The sequence below is a fragment of the Ascidiella aspersa genome, chromosome 1 (genome assembly GCF_963924565.1).
Source record: "Ascidiella aspersa chromosome 1, kaAscAspe10.2, whole genome shotgun sequence".
NCBI classification, from domain to species: domain Eukaryota; kingdom Metazoa; phylum Chordata; class Ascidiacea; order Phlebobranchia; family Ascidiidae; genus Ascidiella; species Ascidiella aspersa.
The window spans coordinates 25,765,308-25,789,150 of record NC_139447.1 but is presented as its reverse complement, the minus strand read 5'-3'; the positions used below and the strand labels follow the sequence as shown (position 1 = coordinate 25,789,150).

Sequence of the window (23,843 nt, the reverse complement as noted above, 5' to 3'; positions counted from 1 at the left end):
ACTGTTTAAATCAGGGCTGGCAAATCTGTGGGAAGTGTTTAAGGCAGTGGGCGGCAAACTTTTTTTGCCGCGGCCCAAATAACTCTTTTCAGAGCTTTCGGAGGCCCAATACGTAAAATCACTACGAAAAAAATGCTAGATCCAGGATATTTGTTTTGAGTTTGAGGCATTAGATTGGCGTCACAAAGGTACGCCATAAAACAATTGCTCTTAGTTATCCTCGAACGAACTCGTGCGCAAATGTGAATCTAAAATCCGGTTGGCGAAACGTTGAACTTTGACGTAGGGGAGATGTGGGACCAGTGGTTCACTTTTGACGTTTTTACATCTGCAGGATTTAGTTTCCTCGTAAAATGGGATTTAGAAGTCTAAACACTAACTTTAATCTATCCGCCAACATACCACAGCTTTTAACTTGAAATGTCAGTACAGAAAAAGTGTTTATTTTGCATGCAAAGAATGCTACTCAAGTGAACCATTTGTTCCCCAACTATAAAACATTAACTATATATATGTTTGTAGAAGTTGTATTTTTTGGGAAGTCTTAGTCTACACAGCGTTCGGCTGTGAAAACGAAGAAATGGTGAAATATTAAACGGCGCCTCGATGCCGAAACACACCACTATTTCAAATGTAAAACATACTACACAACCAAGTATACGCGCGTAGCGCGAAAAAAATGTGCGTTAACTTTACATAGTTAAAGTTGGCTTGGAGAGGCACTCACAGGGTCACATTTAGCACGCGGGCCACACGCTGAGACAATATAAAATTTCTTACCAGCTTTTAAAATACAATAATATATGTACAGCATTCACGCGGCCCACAACTACATAAAACTAAACTATTAAAAAGTAGCTTGCGGCCCACAAAAAATGGCTGTGCGGCCCACATTTGGGCCGCGGCCCACAGTTTGCCGACCACTGGTTTAAGGGGTGGCGAGTAGGTCTACATTAACTGCACTTTGACAAATCGGTGCAGAAAAGCAGACAACTAAAAGTATTTTGTGTATCGCTGTAAAACGTATCGGGTGGCGACCCTTTAAGGGAAACTATGAGTTAAAAAATGCTGCAGCATTTGTTAACTATATCAGCTTCTTAATATTTGTGGAAAACCGAATTTGAAAATCATCCAAAACCTTGAATTACGAACCAAGACAATAACACTTAAAACGACGCAGCAGAGGTTCGCACAAAATTAGCAAATAATTAAATGTATGAACCACTTGTAAATTTTGTAAGGATTAAGGTCGTGTTTGTGACCCGCGCAATGAAAAGGTTCGCCATCCCTGCCCTAGGGGAATAGAACTTTGCGTGGATTTCGCAGCTTCGGTTTTCTTTTTGTGTGCGATTTTGTTTGTATTGTGTTATATTGCGTCGTCGAATGAATACCGAGCGAACCCATTTTGAGCACAGAATGCAATCTCGTGGTTTTAGTAGTTCCAGCCAGGGATGACTAACCTTTTAGCTGAAACGGCCGTATTGCCACTAAAAATCCTATCTCGGCCTTATCGTGTGAAGCGCCAAAAATTGAGTTTATAAATGCTGTATCATGCCATATGGTACGACAACTTTGGGCTGATATATTTTCTTAAAACAGTCCGTAAAAACACACATCTTGCTTAATGGCTGCACAAGTGTTAAATTGACGCTGAAATGTGACACTGGACTCGATTATAGTCTCAGAAAAAATGTAAGATTAAGCCTACATCAAATACTGCGCGTTATACACTTTCGATGATAGTCGAAACAATTGTTTAAAAAAAGGCTACCGAAAGTGAGAATAAGTGGTGGGCCGCACGTACAAATCAGGCGGGCCGCAATGCAAGCCGCGAGTTGGATATCCCTGTTCTAGCCTAATGCGAGCACTTGACGTGGCGTGTTTACCTTATACTGCTTGTCATACTGTCCAATAAACGTCTTGCTGAAGAACGTAAAGTCAATCCTTATCCTTAGCAACTACTTAGGGGATCGTGTCCCGAACTAGTCAGCTACAATATGCAATTGGCAATTTTCATTTTCAAATAGGATTATTTTTACGTTGGATGCAGTTTGGTAGCACACAATATTGCTTTTGATCACTTGTATTGTACGAAAAACTGTCTACAAAAAGTGATTTAATCTCACAAAAAATAATTTAATTTCTTACCATACAGATAATAGCGATAATAATTTGTACCACGCCAGTCGATTCAGCGTTGCTTTCACACAGACTTTATCCTTATAAGACAGAGGTTCTTAAACTGGGGTTGGTTAAGTATTTTTAGGGGATTCGTATAGCGCCATAGGTTTGGCTTATGGTAAAAATTCCTAGCAAAGTTTGGCAAGTTTAAAACTTTTTGCAGTTGACTATGTTTAACAACGCAAAATTTAGGTAGAATTCGCAAAATATAGCGTTGGTTGTCGCAGTTTAAACAGTAAGGCAATTTATATTTCAAATGGGTTACGGGTTATTTGACGTTGGACGCAGCTTTTTCGTAAATGTAACAATCAAATTGAAGTCATTACATTTGCGAACGTAAAACTTTTAGGCTCAGTGTTTTCAAAACAGAGTGGAATGGTAAAGCGTTGTGAGTAAATTTTTGGATTAGTTTTAAAAAAATTAGCCTCATTTAGTTTTTTTATACGTTCGTTCAAAGATTGGCACATTCAACTCGAAAATGCTGCGAGATTCTTTTTCCCAGCACAAATTTCACTGTTTTTACCGTGTTCTTGGGCATTATTAGGGAAGGCAAAGTTTTGGCGTATTTAGCCTACTTAGATCAATTACAAAGCGAGCACAAATCTGTTAACAGCAAATCATTCACATTTACAGTACCAAACAGAACAGCAACTGGAATGGCTTGTAGCGATATTAAAGGTTAAAGACTAAATTCAAGCTGTGACTTCTTCCCAAAACTTTGCAACATGTTCATCAAAGAAAAGCACATGTCAAATTGGTTTAACATTTAAATTGCAAAAAAACACACCGGTTGGTTTTAATTATAACAAGTGAGAATAGCGAATCATTAACCCCGCACGACTGCACGTTTAAGCCGGATTCGAATCTCTTTTGTTAATTCATTCTCTCTCGTTTTGGCGCTGGAATGAATTAAGTTCTCTCGCTTCTTAATCGGTCAAAAGGAGTGGTTTTCAACGGCTAGTCGTAAACAAAACAACAAGTTTAACGCATAAGGAAAGAAGGTTACATACAATCGTTAGATACTAATTTGTGAAAGCGGCGCTGGTCTAGAATCCACAAAATCGAAAATTATTTGGGGTAAAATGCAGGTTTGGGTAGGTTTAAATAGCAATACTTGGCCCACCCTCACCCAAATATTGTACATTGCTTTAATAATTGTTTCAACGCTGTGGTAGGATTCTAGGCCAGCGCCAAATACAGTTTTCACTAGTCGTGTTTGGTACACCTTATCACCTTATTTTGTCCACTCTGCCTTGTATATAACGTTGATCAGCACACATAAGCTTAACTTTCCTGCACTTACATTCTGTGTGCCAGGTAAACTGAAGCAACAAACAGTCAAAAACCTACTTAATCGGCAAATCTAACTCAAGTAATTCTTGTTTTTTTTTATTTTAGATCAATAAAAACGAACAAGCAACAATAGATTGCTACTGCAAGGGGTAGCCTAAACCGATAAATCGGTTGTGCGTCATAGGTTTACTGGAATATTACGTAATAATGCATATCAGAGCAGTTTCTACACTCAGGCTGGCTTGAATTTCGCGCCATGTAATTACGACGCTGGAAAGGATTACTTTTCAATCCGGATTGAACCTTAATCTAATCTGCCCGTAAAAGGTGCATATAAACGGGCTTATTGATTCACGACGATTAAGTTTGGTGGTGAGTTATGTACGTGAAATAACTGCCTTAAAGTGTTTTTCACACTGCGACCCAATTTTGAAAATGATGTTGAAAATGAATAAAGAGTTATTCGAAACGTTTAAAATGATACCTACTTCTGTATGGGCTTTGATATTCTTATTACGTCTGACTACAACCTCCAACCATTATGCTCCAAAGACCCAATTTTGTTGTTAATACGAATAAAAATATATAAATAATGCTGGAACAAAGTAACCCGATCAAACATACGTTAATTATACACAATTCTAGAGAACTGTGGCTCACATGTGCACCAAAATAATTGCCCTTAGGAAGTTTTAGTTAGCATGTAAACTTCAATTTAACAAACCAACGATCACAAAAATTTTAATTAGTTTCAACAATAAACTGCATTCAGAGCAATAGTTGCGCCTCCATAGTATTATCTAGTTTCCGCAAACGCGGCACCACTTTACATAAGCTATAAGCATAACCGCATGTCATGCTCTACTTCCAAGCGATTACGTTGTTCCGTTTTTAATGCACATTTGCGCTCAATCCAGCTTCAAGCCATGTGGTTGAAAACGGAATAAGTGTTCCAATAACACAATTAGACAGGGCGGTACGTTGATTCCATAGCACTAATTTGGCAGCTCTTAAGCGCTAAAAACAGCAATTTTATGTACAAGAAACGATCGCTTGTCTCCGCTATACACTTACTCACGTTTATCAGTGTGACGCCATCGTAAAGAAAACGAAATAAATTAATCGTACTAAAACAGTAGGAATACGATGAGTTACGACGACCCCATATGGGGTCGCGACCCACAGGTTGGAAACCACTGCCCTAGCTTATATATTTAATAACTTGACACAGAAGCCGGTAAAAAATGACTTTATATATTATTTGGAGTACAATATTTATAAATTAGCGTGTGCATGGCCCCTGTGGCCCCTCCCTGGCTACTCTTGTGGCGCATTAGCTGTTATACAAAATAACACATCACGTGTAAAGGATGTTCGATACTTCACATTTTAAAACGACACCCGATATTGTGGACAAAGTATCGCAAGCCGACCTGATATCACTTACATCATGACTATGCTAAAGTAAACAAAATGAAGTGAGCTAAATAATTGGTCAAAACTAATTACTTTTTGCCAGCTGAATAGTGGATTGCGGCACAAAGAATGTGAAAATGCTTGCTGTCAAATATGCATCGTTCGGGTTTCAAAGCACACAAGATATAGAAGCATATAACTGAACAAAAGTTTATATATTTTAAAAGATTTTACAATGGTTATATGCTATATAAGACAAGTTGTGAACATTCCTAACTTGTTTAACGGGTTTTGTGCTTATGTCATCACAACACACATATAACATAGTTTATATTTGCTTGTGACTGGTAATAAGAAAAAGTCACAATAAGAAACAGTTACACCGACAAAAAGTCAATACCGGTAATCATTTCACATTTGTCCGAAATTAGCCTTTGAACGAAGTTGGCACGTCGCGATACACCAGGGGTAACATCCGGTTTTTAAACCTGAGGGTTACTTATTTTAAACCTAGAAAATGCATGGGACATTAACAAATTTGAATATGGTTGTCAATACCAGATTAGGAATACTGTTGTACAAATAAGCTTAATGCAGCGCTTCAGCGAGAAAAGAGTTTGTGCAAATTTACCTAGCCTATTTCCCACGATCGAGATTATGTGTAAACAGGTATAGAAGGTCATTTAAAAAGGGGCCAACACGGATTGCGTAAAACATTGACATACATGATAGTACCCAAAATACATATTACTATGAAGTTTAATCAATCTATCTTATGCACTGTATCACTATCACAATTGGTTTAACTTATAATTAATTATTCTTAATTTTGTTAATTAAAAAATCTGTGTTATTCTATTAGTTATAACGGTAAAAATACAGTTGCTTTTAAGCTGTCATTGCATTGCCATTTGTTGCTTTAAAAAATACCCTTTGAAAAAACCTTTGGAAGGGCACAGAAACTTTTCCACGTTAAACGCTTTGAACTCTTGTAGGTTCTGGGTTAGTCGACGCCTTGCCACGAGGTGATCACGTGTGGTGCGCGTGGTTTCTGAGCACATGGAATAATTTAAGGGTAATGTGAACTTGGATAGTAGTGAATGCGAATATAAAGACTGTGGTGGACATGGGATGACTGGCACTTTATTGGAATCCGACGCAACATCTTAGACTTATTTAGAGCTTAGACAAAAACCATGTATACATGTAACTTGTGCTTATCAATTTGGGAAAATGTCAATTGATAATTATATGGGCCGAAAATTTATTTTCGGGACATATCTTGATGTATTTTACTATCAAACAAAATATTACCAAAGGTAGCTACAGAGTGGAATTTTTTATTAGAGTAGAGCAGTAAAATTGTAGGTTCCATCCAACGTTAAAATGAAATCGTAAAATATTCGCATAAGATTTTTAAAACAGTTTTTATCGGTTGTACTATCTACTCTTCTTCCTGGGGTTTTATTGCTTTATTCTCCACATTTATTTTAATGTTACTCAGTGCTCTCCAGTTAAAACGTAACGCACTATGGCAGTGGTTCTTAAACTTTTTTAAAAAAATTACGCAACGGCCCCTAAAAAATATTGGCTACACACAAGGAAAAAGTAAAACCTCTAACGAATCACTTATTTTTGAGTGAAGCAATCACGAACAGTTCTCGTTTCGCACAACGCAGCACTATGCGCGTATAGGTCGAGCATAAGTTCTTCTGTTTGTTAAACTTGGCTTGGAAAATTAAGTTGGCTGAATATTTTAATGCACAAAACATTTTTTTCTTGGGGGTGTCGTATTGATTTGTTTTGTTAGGTGCTTTGCGGTCGCAGAAAATTATCTCGCGGACCCCAAAAGGACCGCGGACTGCACTATGGCATAATATAGAGTACACCAATTTACACAATATTGCAAAACAAAACTGTCGTATGTGAAAGATTACGCCATTCTCAAAGACTGAAATCAATTTTATTGCAAAACTACAAACAATGTTGTTGTACGTTTGTAAGGTACGTTTTTGGGACATAATAAAGTATTCTTTACAAATGTTCTGCTTTCTCGATTGCCGCAAATATTTTGGAATACAACTGGAACTTTTCCACGTCGAGTTCGATTCGCCGCAAGCCTTGAGGGTCACAAACGCCGGCTACGAGTGCATTCACGCTTGTGGCACGGGACAATCACGCGTGGTGCGCGTGCTATATGCGCACATGGAAAATTTTAAAATGCAGAACGGAAAATCATCGGAAACGGTAGAATGGCATTTTAAAGTGGTAACGGTAGTCTGTTGTACGCCAGCCCTGCAGATTATTGAGAATTTATTCAGATTGAAAAGCAATATCGCTTTAAGGTTTTCAAACCGGCACGACGAGCAAAACGATTTAGCCAAAACAACCGGACGGACCATGGCTTCCTTTTAGCTATCTCACTCTGTAATTTTCCATTTCGACACGCGTGATGCAACATTCGCTCAGCTAACTGGGTTGGTTGACCTGAGCCCTGCGGCATTGTTGTTAAGTATCAGCTGAGATTGCGCGTGCTTTCTATCAACACACACACAATTCAGCGCATGTTTTTAGCCAGTTAAATAGCTTCCTCACCATAAAATCGTTCTCATTAGCTTTGTCGCGGTTGCACGCACGACGCACTAAAGATATTAGTGGCGCAGAATTCGTGATAAATTTGTGAGCTATTTACCACCACATTTGATAACACATTTCAGGTATTTTTCTCTAATTTCCTAAAGTAATTTTGCAATGAGTATCGTCAACGGATCAAGGGCTAGCGCACGCGTTGGTGTTGCTAACGGACTTAAAATCAATGGAATCCACAAGCAGTGTCCGGCACAAAGCAATGAATTAGCCATCAATTTCAACCCAGGTCCAGCAAAATTGCCTCAATCGGTTAGTATATACCTGTGCTTTATCCTACGATATATCTGTAGTATTTAATCTTTCCATGTTCTAATACAGGTACTTGTAAAGGCGCAGCAAGAGTTTTTGAACTATCAGGGACTTGGACTTGGTGTAATGGGTATGTTTTACCTATTTAACTTTGCTTACATTTTTTAAAGGCGCAGCATATTAATATTAAAATGTTTACATGCCTCACCATCGCATGTGCTGTTTTGTATGCCTTTTTGTGCGCTACATTACAATAGTTAAGAAAGTTCTAGTTCAAGAAAGTTAAATATTTACTTCAATGTCTATATTTTACCACTGTTTATAGAAATGAGCCACCGTTCAACCGAATTTATGAGCATCGTTACTGAGGCAAAGAACTCCCTTACCAGACTTCTGTAAGTGTACAATAGTGTTTGCTTAAGCTCGGGAAGTTTAAGTTAATATTTCGATTTTCACAAACATATTTTTGTGTAATATAGGTACTGTAAAACATGATCTTAAATGTTTTTAGGAACATACCAGACAACTACAAGATCCTGTTCCTACAAGGAGGTGCCACTGGACAATTTAGTGCATTACCACTTAACTTACTAGATCGTACTTCAAATGCTTCAGCAGACTACATTGTTACTGGAACTTGGTCAGCTAAGGCAGCAAAAGAGGTAACTTCTATCACAGAATTTTTTTAAATAAAATTTTATTGGCGATATCTTCTTCTGGGCATAAAATTTTATTATTTTTTGGGTAGGCCGCAAACCATGGAAATGTTAACATTGTAAACCCAAAGCTTTGCAAATATTCAAGTAAGTAGCTAGTTATTATTTGTCTGTAAAAATCCTGAATAGAATATATTTTATACTTTTAACTCCTGGATTAACAAATATATAAACAATTACACCTTCTGTAATGTGAAAAAAAATTAACTTATTTTACCAAATTTTATCAGGAGTTCCCGATGAAGGAACCTGGAATTTAAACCCCAATGCCTCTTATGTTTACTATTGTGACAATGAAACTGCGAATGGTGTTGAGTTTCACTTTTTGCCTGATACCGGAAATGTGCCACTAATCGCTGATATGTCTTCCAACATTCTGTCAAGACCTTTTGATATTACAAAGGTTTGCTACTTTGCTGTTGCACATCTACAGTATATATATATTCATATTTATGTTTTGTAATGCATATTTCCATGTGAAAATTTTTTAGATAACAATAATGCTAACTATGCTGACTATTTATATTTATAGTTAAATATTGTCCATGTTTTGTCACTATCTAACTATAAGAGAGGCTTATTATACATGACATACTTTCAAATAAAAAAAGCTTTTTAACTTTTATTTGCCTAATGTTGGTCTTAAGTACAAAAATGTCAAGTGTATTTTTAGTTTGGAGGAATCATTGCTGGCGCTCAAAAGAACATTGGTTGTGCTGGTGTTACACTAGTCATCATCAGAGAAGACCTAATTGGCCACAGCAGAAAGGAGTGCCCCTCAGTGCTGGACTACAAAATACAAGCTGGAATGAATTCCCTTTTTAACACACCTCCTAGTTACAGGTATGTCGTTAATATTTACAGAACTGTATTCAAAACTTGGAGTTGTTTAAATAGTTTATTGACTATTTTATATTAAACACAAGTTTTTCGTTGAATGGGCTTCTTCTATTTTAGCATTTACCTAATGGGTTTGGTGCTGGATTGGATCGAAGAAAGTGGCGGTGTAATGACAATAGCCAAACAATGTGCTCAAAAATCGCAGATGATTTACACAACCATACATGAGTCAAATGGATTTTACAGGTTACCACAGTTTCCTTTCATTAAAATGCACGCAGCTGTTTGTACCACTATGTCGAACTGAAACTTTTTTATTGCAGTTGCCTGGTTGAATATGGACACCAAAGCCGTATGAACGCCACTTTTAGGATAGGTGCTTCTGGGGGTGAAGAATCGCTAGAAAAGGCTTTCCTTGAGAAAGCAAAGGATGCCAAAATGATCGGTTTGAAAGGCCACAGGTAATTGTTCTATACTTAGCAGATCCTCCTAATCAAAAGAACCTTTAAAATGTGTAACTAGATATTTAATCGTTGATTTTACTCTGTAACAAGGCAGGTTTTATTTCAGATCTGTAGGCGGTATTCGCGTTTCACTGTACAACGCAGTCACGATCGAAGAAGTATCAAAACTAGTCACGCTTATGAAAGATTTCCAGGCACAAGCGCTTACTGAATGATTTTCTTATATTACAATGTATTTATATTTTTCATTTTAACCCGTTTTATTGCATTTCTATCTACAAAATATTGTTTTTTAGATTTTGTTTATTAGATAAGCCTTACTGTTGCAATCTATTCATCATTTTATTTTGTTATGTGGTGAAAAACAAAGGTGGTGGAGTGTAATTTTTCTGCATACGTGCATGCAAATTGTGAAAAAATTATAGGTTGAAAAAAAAAAAAAAAAGTATAGGTTGAAATTATTTTGGCTGACCTGTTTAATTTTATTTTGCTACAGCTTCGTCGGTTATGCTCGCTCACTGCGCAGTCGCTTGCCAGTACCTTTTCCGTATTCCATTTAGGGTTCTGAGCCCCGTTCGTCGCATTTTCGGTTTGCGCAAATACATACGTAACTGTACGTTTATATACATAAGTAACTGTACGTTTATAAACGTCAATTTTATAAATACATCTGACATCACGTGCTTACCTTACACATAAATGCTCCTACACTGTTTTGTCGTTGCATCCCTATTTGCTGCAATGTAAAATTGTAAACCAAATTGCCCCATTTGGAAGTTTAATTTGTGCAAGTCATCCATACTTTATTCTTCGCAATTTCACAATTTCGCCGTATTATCTGAATTGTTTTGATTTTAAAAGAAAATAAACCGGACACAAGTATTTTTTTTTATTTACGACATTACCAACGTATGGTACCAAGTTAAACGAGAAGTACGCATCCGAATGCATTTAATAGACTTCATTTGTTTCCCATTTTGTGCGCTTGCTGTTAAAATCGCACATAAATGAGCAAAACATAATAGGTTATTGTTTGTATAATTTTTGTCAGCTAAACGGCGGGAAATAAGGTTGCATCGTGCAGTATCCCTTTCTCTTTAAGCATCTGTAAAACAAAAAGTTTACATGAATCTATAGCATATAATAGGATTTCCAGAGGCCTTTGTCGGATGTTAGGTATTTGCTGACGTAGTCCACTTCTCTAATTTTACCTTCGCACACTGCAATGGGCAAGTCCTGAATAAATTTTGTCGCAACATCAAACACAGCTACCAGGTATCTTCTTTGAGGCGTAGTCAGTCGCAGTTCGCGAAACGACCCGAAATCACAGCGATTTTGCGAGTTGCGCAAAACCCAACGCTGCAAGCTCTGAAATCCGCTGTTTGAATAAAAAAGAAATAAAACGCCTGACGCCTGGCTGTCATGTCCTTGCTTGCAAGTTGAAAATAATTATAAATATAGCAAACCCTAAATTGGCAAGAGTTATAATTTTTTCCGGCTTTATTTAACACTCACGCGCATATGTCTTGTTTGTTCCATGCCCATGCGAAGGTGTTATAAAACGATTTTAATTGGAACATGAGTTCGCCAATGACGCCGTCGATACACACAGGCACTTCTCTGGGAGTGTGCGGAAGAGGAAGGTTGAGCGGTGCATGGAAGCAAAACACGGTCAAGGGATCGTTAACCGTGGATTCCGAACGGTATATGTTCCGCAAGCCGTCTATTAAAAACTGCATTACGATAAGGAAATATGTTAGGTCTCAAAATGCCAAACAGTACATTACTGTATTAGTTGTCGGTTAACCACAGAATAATAACATAATAATTTGGCCTTATGATAGCCTAATCGTGAACCTGTAGTTAAATCTGGTTAAACTAAAACTATAAAGGCTTAAAACATGAGATAAAATATATCAATTTGCATTTCTTAGTCTTGGTGACTATTCTATTGACTTACTTTAAAAGCGAATATTTACAAATCTGCTAAACCGAACTTATAATTAACTACCAAAGTGACTTTTCGAAAACCATTTTTATTTGGTTGCATATCATGTTAATTTCCAAATTTGATAGGTTTCCGCAGGATTTTATGACCAAAAATTATTGCAGTACAGGAAACCAAATATCAAATTAAGCTTGAACAGTATACATAGTTATGCAAACATTTGTTTACTCTGAATAGTTCACTTGTGCGTACCGAACACGTGTAAACTTTGACCTACTTAACGAGGCCAGCACAATGTTGAATTTAGGTCGAGTGAGTGATAGGATCTGTTTGCCTTGCGGTCTTGATTTTGGTGCTTTGTACAAATAGACCTTTGGCCACTACTTTCCAATATTTGATACGGCCTGATATTTAGTTTTTTTTTTTAAATTAGCTTACAGTTCATCATGCAGCTACATAATTTTGAAGATTAAACATTACAACAGCCGATTGAAAAACCTTTGAGTCGAAATTTGTGATTTTAAACGAGTCAAGTGTATTCGTTCCGTTTCCAAAAGTACAATTTTCAATCTTGCTGGTAATGCATTCGATGAACGATCCTGTAATTTTTCTAAATAAAAAAAAAAAAAATGAAACAAAATGGCAATATTATTATATGGTAGATCTAAAAATATTAGTTTAGGCAACTAATGGAAAGGGTTACAATTCTTAAAAACCAGTAGCACAAAACAACTAACATTGCTTGTAACTGTTCTAAATTAAAGACGGGGTTTTCTAACTTTTGTCGAGGCATACCATTTTGATTTATTTGAATGTATGGCGTACACCCTATAAATAATAAATTAAAAAGATAAAATTCGTGTTACGTAAGACTATACGTAAGAAGTGTCTGACATGCGCATGCGCAGCACCAAATACGAACCTATAAGGACGTTAACTGTTATTTGTAACTGTGGAATGGCATGCAGTAAAATATTTTTATACAGCACCCATAAAAGATTGTTACATATTGAACCCTTTCTGATTATGTATATGGGTAAAATACAGACTGTAGTGTCGGAGTCGGGTCAGACGGAATTGGCACATTTGGCCGGATCCCTAGCATACCAATTATTAAGTGAGACGATTTCTGAATTATGTGTTAGCAGACGTACTTGCAAGATTGCGCACCGCCAAATTTGACTGGAGTACTGAAGTAGTGTTGGCAATCCCACAAGCTGGCGAGAGTATCCTTAACTGTACATTGGGCGAGAAATTCCTCGTCTTCTTTTGATGGAAAATCATCAGAAGCAGCTTGAAAACATATGAAAAATCTTGCATCGAAGATATGTTACTTTTTTAAGCCGTACATAGAATTCGAGATATTTTACAAATATTGACAACTTGGGTTGAACAAACCATAAATTAATATCTCGCGATGTGATACCAATTTCTATGATTATTTTAAATCGTTTTTTTCTTTACTCAAAATACTTTTACTTGAACTCTTAACCAACTTGTGTAAATGCTTGTCGGTATTGATGACGTTGTCTTTATGGAAAACGTTGCATCTGCGTAGAAAAAAACCTTAGTTTGCAATGGTATATACAATGTACATATAGTTTAAAAGAACAGTGATTCAGAGGCACAGTAAACTCACCCAAAATTGCCATAATGCTACGTAACGAAAACTTTATCTTTGATTCCGGAATGAGCGCTGAATCTTTTCTGCAATTAAACGACGTAATTCAAACTTACAATTTAGGTTATGGAATTAATCTAAAGTTTTAAATGAGGCAATACCCGAGAAATGTAACTGTCATTTGAATTGTGACCTTAACCTGCCAATTTTACAATACTACTTAAGAAAGATAATAAAGGGGGTGCTAAAATGGTTCTAGAAACGCGTAAAACATATCCCTATACCGGTATTATAAATTTGAAGACAATTTAATTTTAAATGACATAAGTCCCAGTCCAATATTTAATGAAAGCACCTAATTTTAATCTCAGTTATTTGACAAACCACGTCTATTTATTCGTCGAAATTACTTAAGTCAAATCATTGTAATTACAACACTGAAAAGCGCTATATTTATCAAAATTATTCCATATTATAGGGCTATAAGGCGAGGCTATCCTGTTGTTTGTTTTTTATCGCAAAGCAGTTAAACAAGTAGGCTATATTTAAGCAACAGTCCCTTAAACTTCATATGAAAATAACCTTTATTATATTCGTAAAAGTAGACGGTACATTTTGAAATATAAGGTAGACATTACTGGCCTCGACATAAGTATGTATCCCAGCAACACTCGTTGTGGGGAACCAACAACTTCGATGCCGCTCATGATAGTCGAGTTGGTTAAAGAAAAACTTCCCGAAAACGAATCGACGTCCACTGAATCCCAATGCTGTAACATTAGAATTGGCATTATACCTCAATTCAATCAATAGTCAAACACCACCATTTTCCTGATAATTTAAAGATAATTCACCACAAACGAAACAATATCGAAGGTATTATTAGCTTAAAAAATATTTGTGGTAACTAAGATTATACTTAATGGGATCACGATTACAGTGTGTATTTTGAGAACGTCATCCTAGAACCTGAACTACGATGATGATTTGAAGGAACCATTTTTGAGCATGAAACATGGCTGTGGTAATATCTTTCCCGGCTTTAAAGAATGTGCTGTAGCAAATGTTTTGCTACAGTGTAAGTGGTTTTGTTCCGAGCAGTTCATTTGTAATACTAAATTATGGCTGCTAACCTTCTTTAAAAACAATTAAACTTGTTTAGTCGTTACGTTCGTAACAACATAAGCAAGCGAAAAATGTTTATCGTCTGTCAATAGCGAGCGTCTCGCTTGCTCGGTTTATCCCAAACAGCGTGACGTGCCTAGCCACGTGTGGCGCGCTGTTAGCGAGTATTAATTCGTTCCGTTTGTAATACACCACACAACATTGTTGGTTTTTTGGTTATATGTCAATGTCAACGCTGTTTTAAAAAAACATAAAACTAAATAGTTATCATTTCGTCAAATTCACACTGTTTTGATCAAGTGTAGCGCGCTATTGCCGAGTATTTATACGATCCGTTTTAAACACACCACACAGCATTTTTTGAAAATAACTTGAAATATGAGACTTTCGATCGACTGGTTTGGTAAAAAAGTCACGAAGAACACTTATTAAACATTTGAGCGTTAATTGCATTCCAAGCCAGCAACGGAGGTAAATTTGTTACGTCAATGAACGCTTTATTAGGCTTGTACAGACAACAATTGGTCATTTTAGTGTTCCGCTTGTGTTTAACAGCAACTGTAACGACGTAGCACATATTCCACGCGATCGATCTGGTGGGTGTGGCAAAAGTAGATTTGTTATTTAAATAAATTTTTGACCGAAAAGCTATTTAACTAGTAATTTAGCTAACGATAGGATATTGCCACTTACAGATGTACGATAATATCGAATCGGAGCCGATTCCTGCTGCTAAGTCGTGGTATCGGTACTCGTCCGATATACTAGAGTGTTATTGGTATCGATCTGATACGAAATTATTATAGGATGCTTTGCAATCTGTCGTAGCGACTTCTATCTTAAAGTGTAAATTTATCAGAAAACTGTAATTTTACAACTGGAAGAAAAAAAAATTGAACAAAAAATACATTTGAACGATTCATTTTTTAACTATTTTGCTTGTTTGAGTATAGTTACGACGTCATTTGGTATCGAATCGGATCGTGTTTCACAGAAATTTTGGTCATCGCAATCGAAATAAAATGTCTTAACACTTGTAAAAATGTAAACTATTCCTCGTATAAAGCTGATGTGTGCGGGGACTTTAAACAATCGAAATATAATTATTCTTACTCGTCTGCTTTCCAAAAGAAAATAAACTTTGCATATGCTAGGTCGTGGGCTAGAACCGAACACTTGTAAGCTGTGATAATCGCAAGCTATTCCTTTGTATCGGATTTTGCCGTTGTTTTCACTCTGCATGCCTGAAGTGCCTGGACCAAGGTTACTCGCGACCTGAATAAAAACAAACAAATGCACTATGGATGTTTATAAGTTTATTGTTTTTATTTTATATTAACTATGAAAGTTTCTAAATTTATGTTAGTTTTGCGAACGGCCTTTAATTAAAAACACAAATTAATAGTAGTTTTGTCAGCATTAGAATGAACCCGTTGTGGGAACCGATTAGGTTAAACAATGTTATAAAAACTAAAATGTTGGTTTAATTATCAGGTAACTTCACGAGCAACTTTGAAACATGTTGAAAGACATTACTGAAGTATTTAAGTAGTTGGCATACCTGGTTCCAACCAGGGGCGCCCGCAGAAAATTTTCCAGGGGGAGGGAGGGCAATCAGGGGAAAATCAAAAAGGGGGGTCTTGAATTTTCAACTTAGGGAATTCCCCTATTTTTCGTCTGACTTAATGAATAATGAGTAATGACGTCATAAAACAGTGACAGTATTACGTCATAGAATGGAGATTGCAAGATGTGATAAAAAAAACTAATCAGAAACAGCCAAATACGTCCAGCAAAAGCGACCACGTGCGTCGTCAACAATCCTGTCAGGCGCCAGCTGCGAAACACGGTAACTTCAGGCAAAAAAAACAAACCAAGACCGTGAAATATCTGTGATTAATTGTGGTAGAATCACACATAATTCGACTATCAGCAGCGCCTTTTTTTTCCATGAACGAAACGAGCGCTAAAAAATTGTCTTTCACCACCTGCAATACTAAACGAAGATCGTTTTTTCCTGGTGTTATTATGCCACGATTAGCGCAACAATTGCGCCGAGCTGTGTGGCAAGTCAGCTAAATTACAAGCCGCGGTTGGGGGAAAATAAGTTGTGTCCATTGCACACTTAGCACGTGGTCTAAGAGTATGCTTAAAGAGCATAATTTTGCGTTAATCGTCATTACTTAAAAATGGAGACTTTGAAACGCGCACGACAGTCACCATTATACCTCCTTTTAAGAGATTGCTTCAGTTAAACAAATGAAACGGTGTTACACTAACATCGGATATTAGCGCAGACCGAACACTGAGGAACATACTGCGTATAACTCGACGTTTTTTAGCGAGAAAAAATAAAGAAAGTTTGACTTAGCGTTGTCAATTGTAGAATACACACTTGCTAATCAGTCAACCTAAACAAATAACGAAAGAGAAAAACTTCCAGCGTTTACGGTCGGCCAAACAAAAGACGAAAAACGGCGTTTTGCACTCGATTTTGGTTTCGCATTAGATTAAGACGCGTGACCCAATTACTTTAAAAGCACGCCGCTTCAAACAGTTTGTTAAACCATGACAAAAACGAACAAAAAACGATAATATCACTTACAAAAAGAGGGTAATAACTCCCGACCCCCTGGATACGCCACTGGGGGCAATGGATAATGTATAATATTTTTAACCTTAATATACATATTACACTTAAATTAAATATAATACTAATAATCGTATTTTGAAATTCCAGGGGGGGGGCAATTCCCCCCCCCCCTTGCCCCCCGTGCGGGCGCCCATGGTTCCAACCTACATTATTAGGGATCGTCGCACCCACCAAACGCTAGCAAGAGATTACCTTTATACTGTACTTCTGCTGCATTCCTGTTGGATTACGAATCCACATAAAAGCATAAAAGGGATGCTGTGCAATACTGATGGCATCAAAGTCTGCAAACCTAAATAAAGCCGATGTGTCGCTTTTGTTAATCTTTTTATTTTTTTAGTTGAAACGACAAAACATTAAAAAATAACTTCAAATTTATGACAATTTTTACATCAAGGTGCCAATTTCGACTGGCCGAAGGCGGGTAAAAATAACACTAGGGAAGTCTACATTGAAATTTAGAGCACCCGCGAAAACGTGTGTCTAAAATTATACAAGGGGCGTAGGGCGCTGCACCTAGACGTTTGTTTAAGAAAAGCTGTTTTACGAAAAACGTGAATATGCTTTGAATGCTCAATTTTGGATGACTCGATGTTTTGCTGCGTTTGCAAAACCTAATGGATTTATAGTAAATATATGTTTTAATACCTGTAAACTTTGTCGTATTCAGCAAATGAAACCAAACGTGTCCCGCTGCTAAACGAAACCTGCACGAAGTTGCACAAATACGTTTAAATATACGCTAAATGCTTTCCATTTTAGATATGCTATAGGCTAACGGTAATTTGGCAACATCTTACTTGATTTCCAACGTTAAACATCGCTGAACCACCATCTACAATAGAATCGAAAGGTGGCGTGATGTCGTCGTACGTGTAATTGTGCCAGCCGTAGATTTCACGCTGTGTTATTGTTTCAGAAGCGCTCAGAAGCGAATTGGCGAGCTGGAAGATTACGCCGCCTGTACCGGGCGCACTTGCTTCTGAAGTAAACGAAAATTGGGTGATTTGTGTTGTTTAAAAGGTTGCAAGAATGTTAAGTAATACCTATAATATGTTACGGTCTTTAACCTACTTAACCAGTAAAGTTTATATTATTACAAACTTACCAATAGTTGCAACAGTCGTCGGTTGAATCTAGGTAAAGTAACAAAACGTACAATGACAATAATGCGTTATAAGCAGTGAAACAAACTTATAAAATTAAATAACAATACGACGTACTATCTTACCGTTGAAACTGGTGTTTTGATGGGGGGTCCTAAAAACAAATTATTTACAGATAAAGGTGCATTTAATATAAACCGTTTTTTGAGTTTGGTCGCTTACCGAATGAATTTGCCAGAATGACCAGAGTTGCCTGTACTTCAGCTTCGGTTATCACTTTACCGCTTTCCCTTTAAACATATTTTTACAGAAGATAATATCTAGTGTAGCGCGAGAAATTTTACAATAACTGAAAATATTACTTGGATAGAAGCATGTATCCCAGCAGAAACCGTTGTGGTTGTCCCGACACTAATACGCGGTTGACAAGTTCGTCTGTTTCATCTGTGAACAATCCAACTTGCAGACTGTCTCCATCGACTGAATTCCACAGCTGAAAAGGGGTTTAGTTGATGAGCAGATGTTCAACTCACCATGTCAGTAATATCTATTGCAAACTTTGTAATTGCTGGTAAGGGCGCTTTTTCGTAAAAGGTCTGTTATATTAATGCACTTAAGAAACGAGGTCTGTTTAGACTACGAGAAGCCATATATTTTCTGTCAAAATCGGCATAAACTCCAACTCGAGTGTTTTTGTCTTATAAGTGGGACATCCATTTATTAAGTATTACATATAACATGGCATGTCGAACAAACCTTTTCCGAGCTTATTGTAAAGTAAACTTCTCCAACGCTCGGATCTTCAGTCGAGTGAATGAGAAACACTTCGTAAGATATATGAAACTCGCCAACCGAAATATTTTTGCCGCTGTACAAGTTTATTCCCCCTTCCTGATCAGCACCTACATTTCCATCTACCTGTGAAAAAAGGGCGCTTAAATTCTTTAGTCACGACGCTTTCCACCATTAGATAAATAATATAAAAGTACAATAAGGTGGAAACTTTGCAGTGCTTAAATTATCGACTTTATAGCCTACTTGAAGGGTGAAGGATTCCAACGTTGCGTTTGTATTCTCAATCCACATAAACGCAAGAAACGGGTGAATGGCCCTCGTCAAAAATTGGTAGTCGTTAAAGCTGAACAAGCATTCGTTAAAGCTGTATTTTTTACAGTTTCATTTTAGTGTTTGCTTATCAAAATATTTTCGCAAAGATAATAAAATTCCGTATCTGTTTTACTTTATGACTCTAAATAATAAAGCCCATTCTAAGTTTTTGATTTTAATTCAAGCTTACACGTATACATCGTGTATAATTATATCGCGTGCTTTATTAAAAGGTTGGCTGAGAAACTGCATCCCACGAATATCCTGTCGAAGTTTGATGTAGAATGTAGAATATATTATTTAAATTACAACAAAAATGTATCGTAGGCCTAAAAAAGTTTCGTTACATATATCTTACTAGTAAAACTTGTTGTACTCTGCACGTTGACTGTTTTCGTCACCCGTCTTGAATCGAATCTGAAATAAAATGTTTTTTAAATAGACTAAATGTTGTACAGCTTAATATCTTGCCAATATAAAAGAGATCTAAAGTCCCAGTCAAGTAATTAGAGCAAGTCAATTTCAAGCCAAGTCAAAAAATAACAAAATCTTAACATATAACAAACAAAATGATTTTCATGCAAAACGTAAACAATTATAAAATAAAAATTCTTAATGAAAACACTTTATTTCAACCCAAGTCATTTTCCAAAAGACTTAAGTCAAGTCATTTGAAAATCGTGACTTATGTGCACTTGAAGTCATTAACTTAAGTCATTAAAACACCGGTTAATAGAATTACAAAATTTATATTTAACGATTAATTTAGACATATTAAACAAATACCACGTGCATTTAATATTACCCTATTTCCGAAGTCGAAAATGTCGTTACCACCATCTTCTATGACGCTGTCGTTTGTATCGTAATTGTAATCGAACCAAAAAGGAATGGAATCGGTAATATTTTTGGCAACAAATTCGGCGTTGTTCATCAATTTTTCCACCATAGTTTCTGTAGTTGAAAATGTAGCTGATTTCAATAGTCGGTCTTAAGTGACTGGACCTTTTTAATCTCGTTATTTACAATGACAAAGAACTTGTATACGACCTTAGTCGTAATGCAATAAGGTCAGATGCTTCTGTCAAAACTGGCGTAAAAAATATGGTTAAAGGATGAGAACTTGATTTTGTACATTTATTATATACAGAAAAGCAGGTTATTGGTCGCAGAACCAGAAAACAATATCTGTGGCCTTTCACGCGGGTCTTGTTGTAGGCCTACACTTACAAAATGATATGTATTTTATTAAAGCGAAAAATACAAAAGGTGGTTAAAATCTAGGAGAGCCCTATTCCTGATTCCACCTTAGGGTCGCCCGGCCTAGAAAATTCGGTCCGACACCCTAGTCCGACTTCGGTCAAATTCGCCCAGTCCCAAATCCGGCTTTCGACTCTTCAGCCTGTATTCTCGTTATGAAATAATAAGGTGGACTATGGAAATTATAGAATTATAGAATCCACTCATACGCGTGTTATATAAATCCAGCCACGTGGGGAAATTCCATCGCCTTTGCAAGTTACAGTTTGCGGCGTTATCCGATTTTGAATTCTAATCTGTGTATGCGCACGTTGAACTCGGGAGTTAGTGAGTATAGTAAAAACAAAACGAATCCGTCGAGTACTAAGTCTGAATCCGACTCCCCAGTCCTTATTTTTCAATTTAAAACAATTATGTCGTCTTTTGAGGATAACGGTCTAAACTAATTTTTGACAGCTACAAGCTTTAAAGCTTATGGATTTCATTAATTTCTACACAGCCAATTTTTAAGCATGTATTTTATAAACAACCGCTATGCGTGAATACAAATTGGCCGGTTTAAGGAATTACCTTCTTCTGGTCTGAACGCTGGTGGTGGGGTTGTTGGCTTTGGACCTACCAATAAAACTGCGTTATTTTCTTGATTAACCATGTTGTTGTATTATTATAATGTTCTAATTTAACATTTGCAGTCTAAAAACACTAAACGATGTGTTGAAATAGTTACTTACGATTTGGAGAGTTACTTCTAACGATGATTTTCAAAGTTTCGGCTAAAGCGTTTCGAAGCTCGCTTTCTTCTATTTTTTCTCCCATATTACTAAAAGGGTTCATGGATACTCGCATGAAAAACATTTTTTAAAAAAGGTTAAGCCGCCAAAAATAAATTACCTCGAGGTGTATTTGGAATACAAACTGTAGCCGACCAAAATTTTGCTAAAGTTGCCAGTAACTCGAAACGTGTTAACAAAATCATATTCGGGTTGGCCAGCTGTTGAAAGGGCAACGTTGTTAGGCATTTCTGAAGACCACGACTATAAATAATACACAACGTTAATAGTTTCTACCAGTAGGATGGAAATCAATATTAAGCCCATATATATATACGTATATCCATATCTCATAATAGGCCATACTTAAATAGCGGTATGCGCAATAAATAAGTTTCCTTTTACAGTATGTATAAAACCCCATTCCTGTTTCAGAATTTTTTTTTTAATTCATACCTTTGTACTATGTATAACGTAGTAGACCTCGCAAAGAGATGGGCTTGACGCATTAAACATTTGCACCGAATTGTAGACGAGCGTAAAATTTCCCTGGCGAATAGTTCCGCTGTACTGTTGATAAGCTGCTTCGTCATACCAGCCTATAAATGACAGCACCTGGAGGATCACCCGAGAACAATACATAGATAATTAATTTATAGATTTGCTAATCATAAAAAAATCAGTATTTTTCGCAACAACGTCAGAGTTTGGTTAAAATGTCAGGGTTTGGCCAAAATAGCCATGTTGTAACCCAACAATATAGTACTTATTAGGCTACTTCTATTCGAAGGCTTCTATTTTGAAGGTTCATTTAGGCTACCTAATACAAAATAAGTTAACGAAAACGACACCTGGATTGCGGATTGTTTGTTTATAGGTGGTTCTTCAATCCACCATAACAGTGTAAATGGATAGGTCAATGCGCTCGACAAAGTATAAGTTGCGGTTCTGCAAAGAGTTTGTTTTAGTCAAAGTAACGACATTGTATGAGCATACAAAATGTGACTCACGCGACCGTGTGGCCGTATTCCGCAACGGTAGCTTGATCCTGATCATCATCCCAAAATTGAACCTTATAAAAAAGTAAAAAGTGAAAAACGGATTTAAAAGAAGTTTGCAGAATAATCCAGGATTTTTATTGCGGAGGTATTCTCCAATTTATGTTGAAGCAAAATTACTCATAAAGAAATGAACCAATTTATTTTCAAATGTGAAATAATAAAGTCAGGTTGATACAAATGGAGGCCTGCAAGCCACATTCATAATCAACTTGTAATCGAAAGATTTGTATACGACAATCGCATAGGCAACTTTGAGTGAACAAAGAACTATTTTGCCAATGTGGTTGGCTACAATACAGCAGTCAGCACCCTTCTTCGGTACATGATCAGCGATATAAACATAAAATGAAATATATATTTTTAAATCATTATAGTCTGTTTAAAACAATAACACTAGGCAGAAACTTCATTTACCTCGTTGCCGACTGAGTACATATTGAATCGACCGTTCCAAATCGTGGTGACCGGCTCGATGAAGTCGTCATACTCGTATTTGTGGAAACTGCCGATGTGGCCGATAATGCTGGAAGAATATGCCGTGATGTCCTCCAACGCTGCCGTCGTTATGTCTATACACAACTTACAATATGTAACGATGCACTCAAAAAAACTCTTTCCCGTCGACGGAAATTACTCATCCTAAAATGGCGTCAACAAATTGTATGATAATACAAAAAATAGGAAACAACTACATGTTTATGTTTAACATACACAGCCTGTAGTATTATATGTTAGCAAACCCAAATTTAGGTAATATTGTTGGCAAGTTAACAATGGGTAACTTATTAGCACGGCATTGTATATCAAAATGTGCAAACATTTGGTTAATCGCAATTGGGAAATATTTACAAAACAATCATATAAAACAATATCAGATAAAGCGCTCTAAAACTTTACAGATGTTTGTTTACCTTGGCCGTGAACCAACATCCTTCCACCAAAAAGAAGCAGTATAATAACGGAGAAGATATTACTTGGAAGCTTTGTCATCATCGTAGAAAGGTAGCGTTACAACAGAACAACCCTCAGTGCATATAGGCTACTCTCAATCTGAGATAATTTTTGAAATAGTTCGTTTTATGACAGATGTTATAAGGCCGCCTTCAATAGCAATTAGATCCGCCCAAACTACTACAATTAGCAGGGAACGATTCCTGCCTCAAGGCTTTGTTGAAATAGTGATTGTACTTTCCACTTAATTTACTGTAAGTTTCATGAGGTGCCTGCCGGCAATGACAAAGCGTTTTAACTATCTGTGTATGTTTTCTGTAAAAATAAAAAATGTGTTTTTTATTTTTAAATTCGGCAGTACATTTATTGTCTAACCGCCACAACAGAATTAAAATTATCATGCTTTGCTACATTTAAAGTAACACTTTCATCG

At 36.6% G+C, this 23,843-nt stretch overlaps 3 protein-coding genes and 1 pseudogene across 3 annotated transcripts in view; 3 read left to right on the top strand and 1 right to left on the bottom strand.

Moving 5' to 3' along the window:
• Positions 1-23,843, top strand: part of LOC146168543 (centriolar satellite-associated tubulin polyglutamylase complex regulator 1-like) — a 35,626-nt gene that overhangs the window by 6,996 nt on the left and 4,787 nt on the right. The gene's annotated exons all lie outside the window — the stretch shown is intronic.
• LOC146168546 (phosphoserine aminotransferase-like) lies at positions 7,161-10,692 on the top strand. Its single transcript, XM_083383499.1, has 10 exons — positions 7,161-7,788; positions 7,858-7,918; positions 8,114-8,183; positions 8,300-8,450; positions 8,537-8,591; positions 8,735-8,907; positions 9,178-9,347; positions 9,462-9,590; positions 9,668-9,805; positions 9,915-10,692. The coding sequence occupies exons 1-10, from the start codon at positions 7,642-7,644 to the stop codon at positions 10,021-10,023; spliced, it is 1,203 nt and encodes a 400-aa protein (XP_083239625.1). The 5' UTR covers positions 7,161-7,641; the 3' UTR covers positions 10,024-10,692.
• On the bottom strand, positions 10,906-23,449 carry LOC146168544 (uncharacterized). The gene is made up of 26 exons (XM_083391645.1): positions 23,371-23,449; positions 22,874-23,028; positions 22,409-22,470; positions 22,250-22,346; positions 21,855-22,013; positions 21,520-21,662; positions 21,360-21,448; positions 21,199-21,243; positions 20,174-20,322; positions 19,727-19,785; positions 19,300-19,399; positions 19,018-19,179; positions 18,624-18,754; positions 18,484-18,551; positions 17,956-18,137; positions 17,804-17,862; positions 17,348-17,447; positions 15,616-15,777; positions 14,020-14,147; positions 13,396-13,463; positions 13,253-13,306; positions 12,911-13,049; positions 12,255-12,366; positions 11,324-11,541; positions 11,020-11,186; positions 10,906-10,913 (listed from the first exon to the last, which is right to left on the bottom strand). The coding sequence occupies exons 1-26, from the start codon at positions 23,447-23,449 to the stop codon at positions 10,906-10,908; spliced, it is 2,895 nt and encodes a 964-aa protein (XP_083247771.1).
• LOC146168545 (small nucleolar RNA U3) lies at positions 14,287-14,479 on the top strand (annotated as a pseudogene).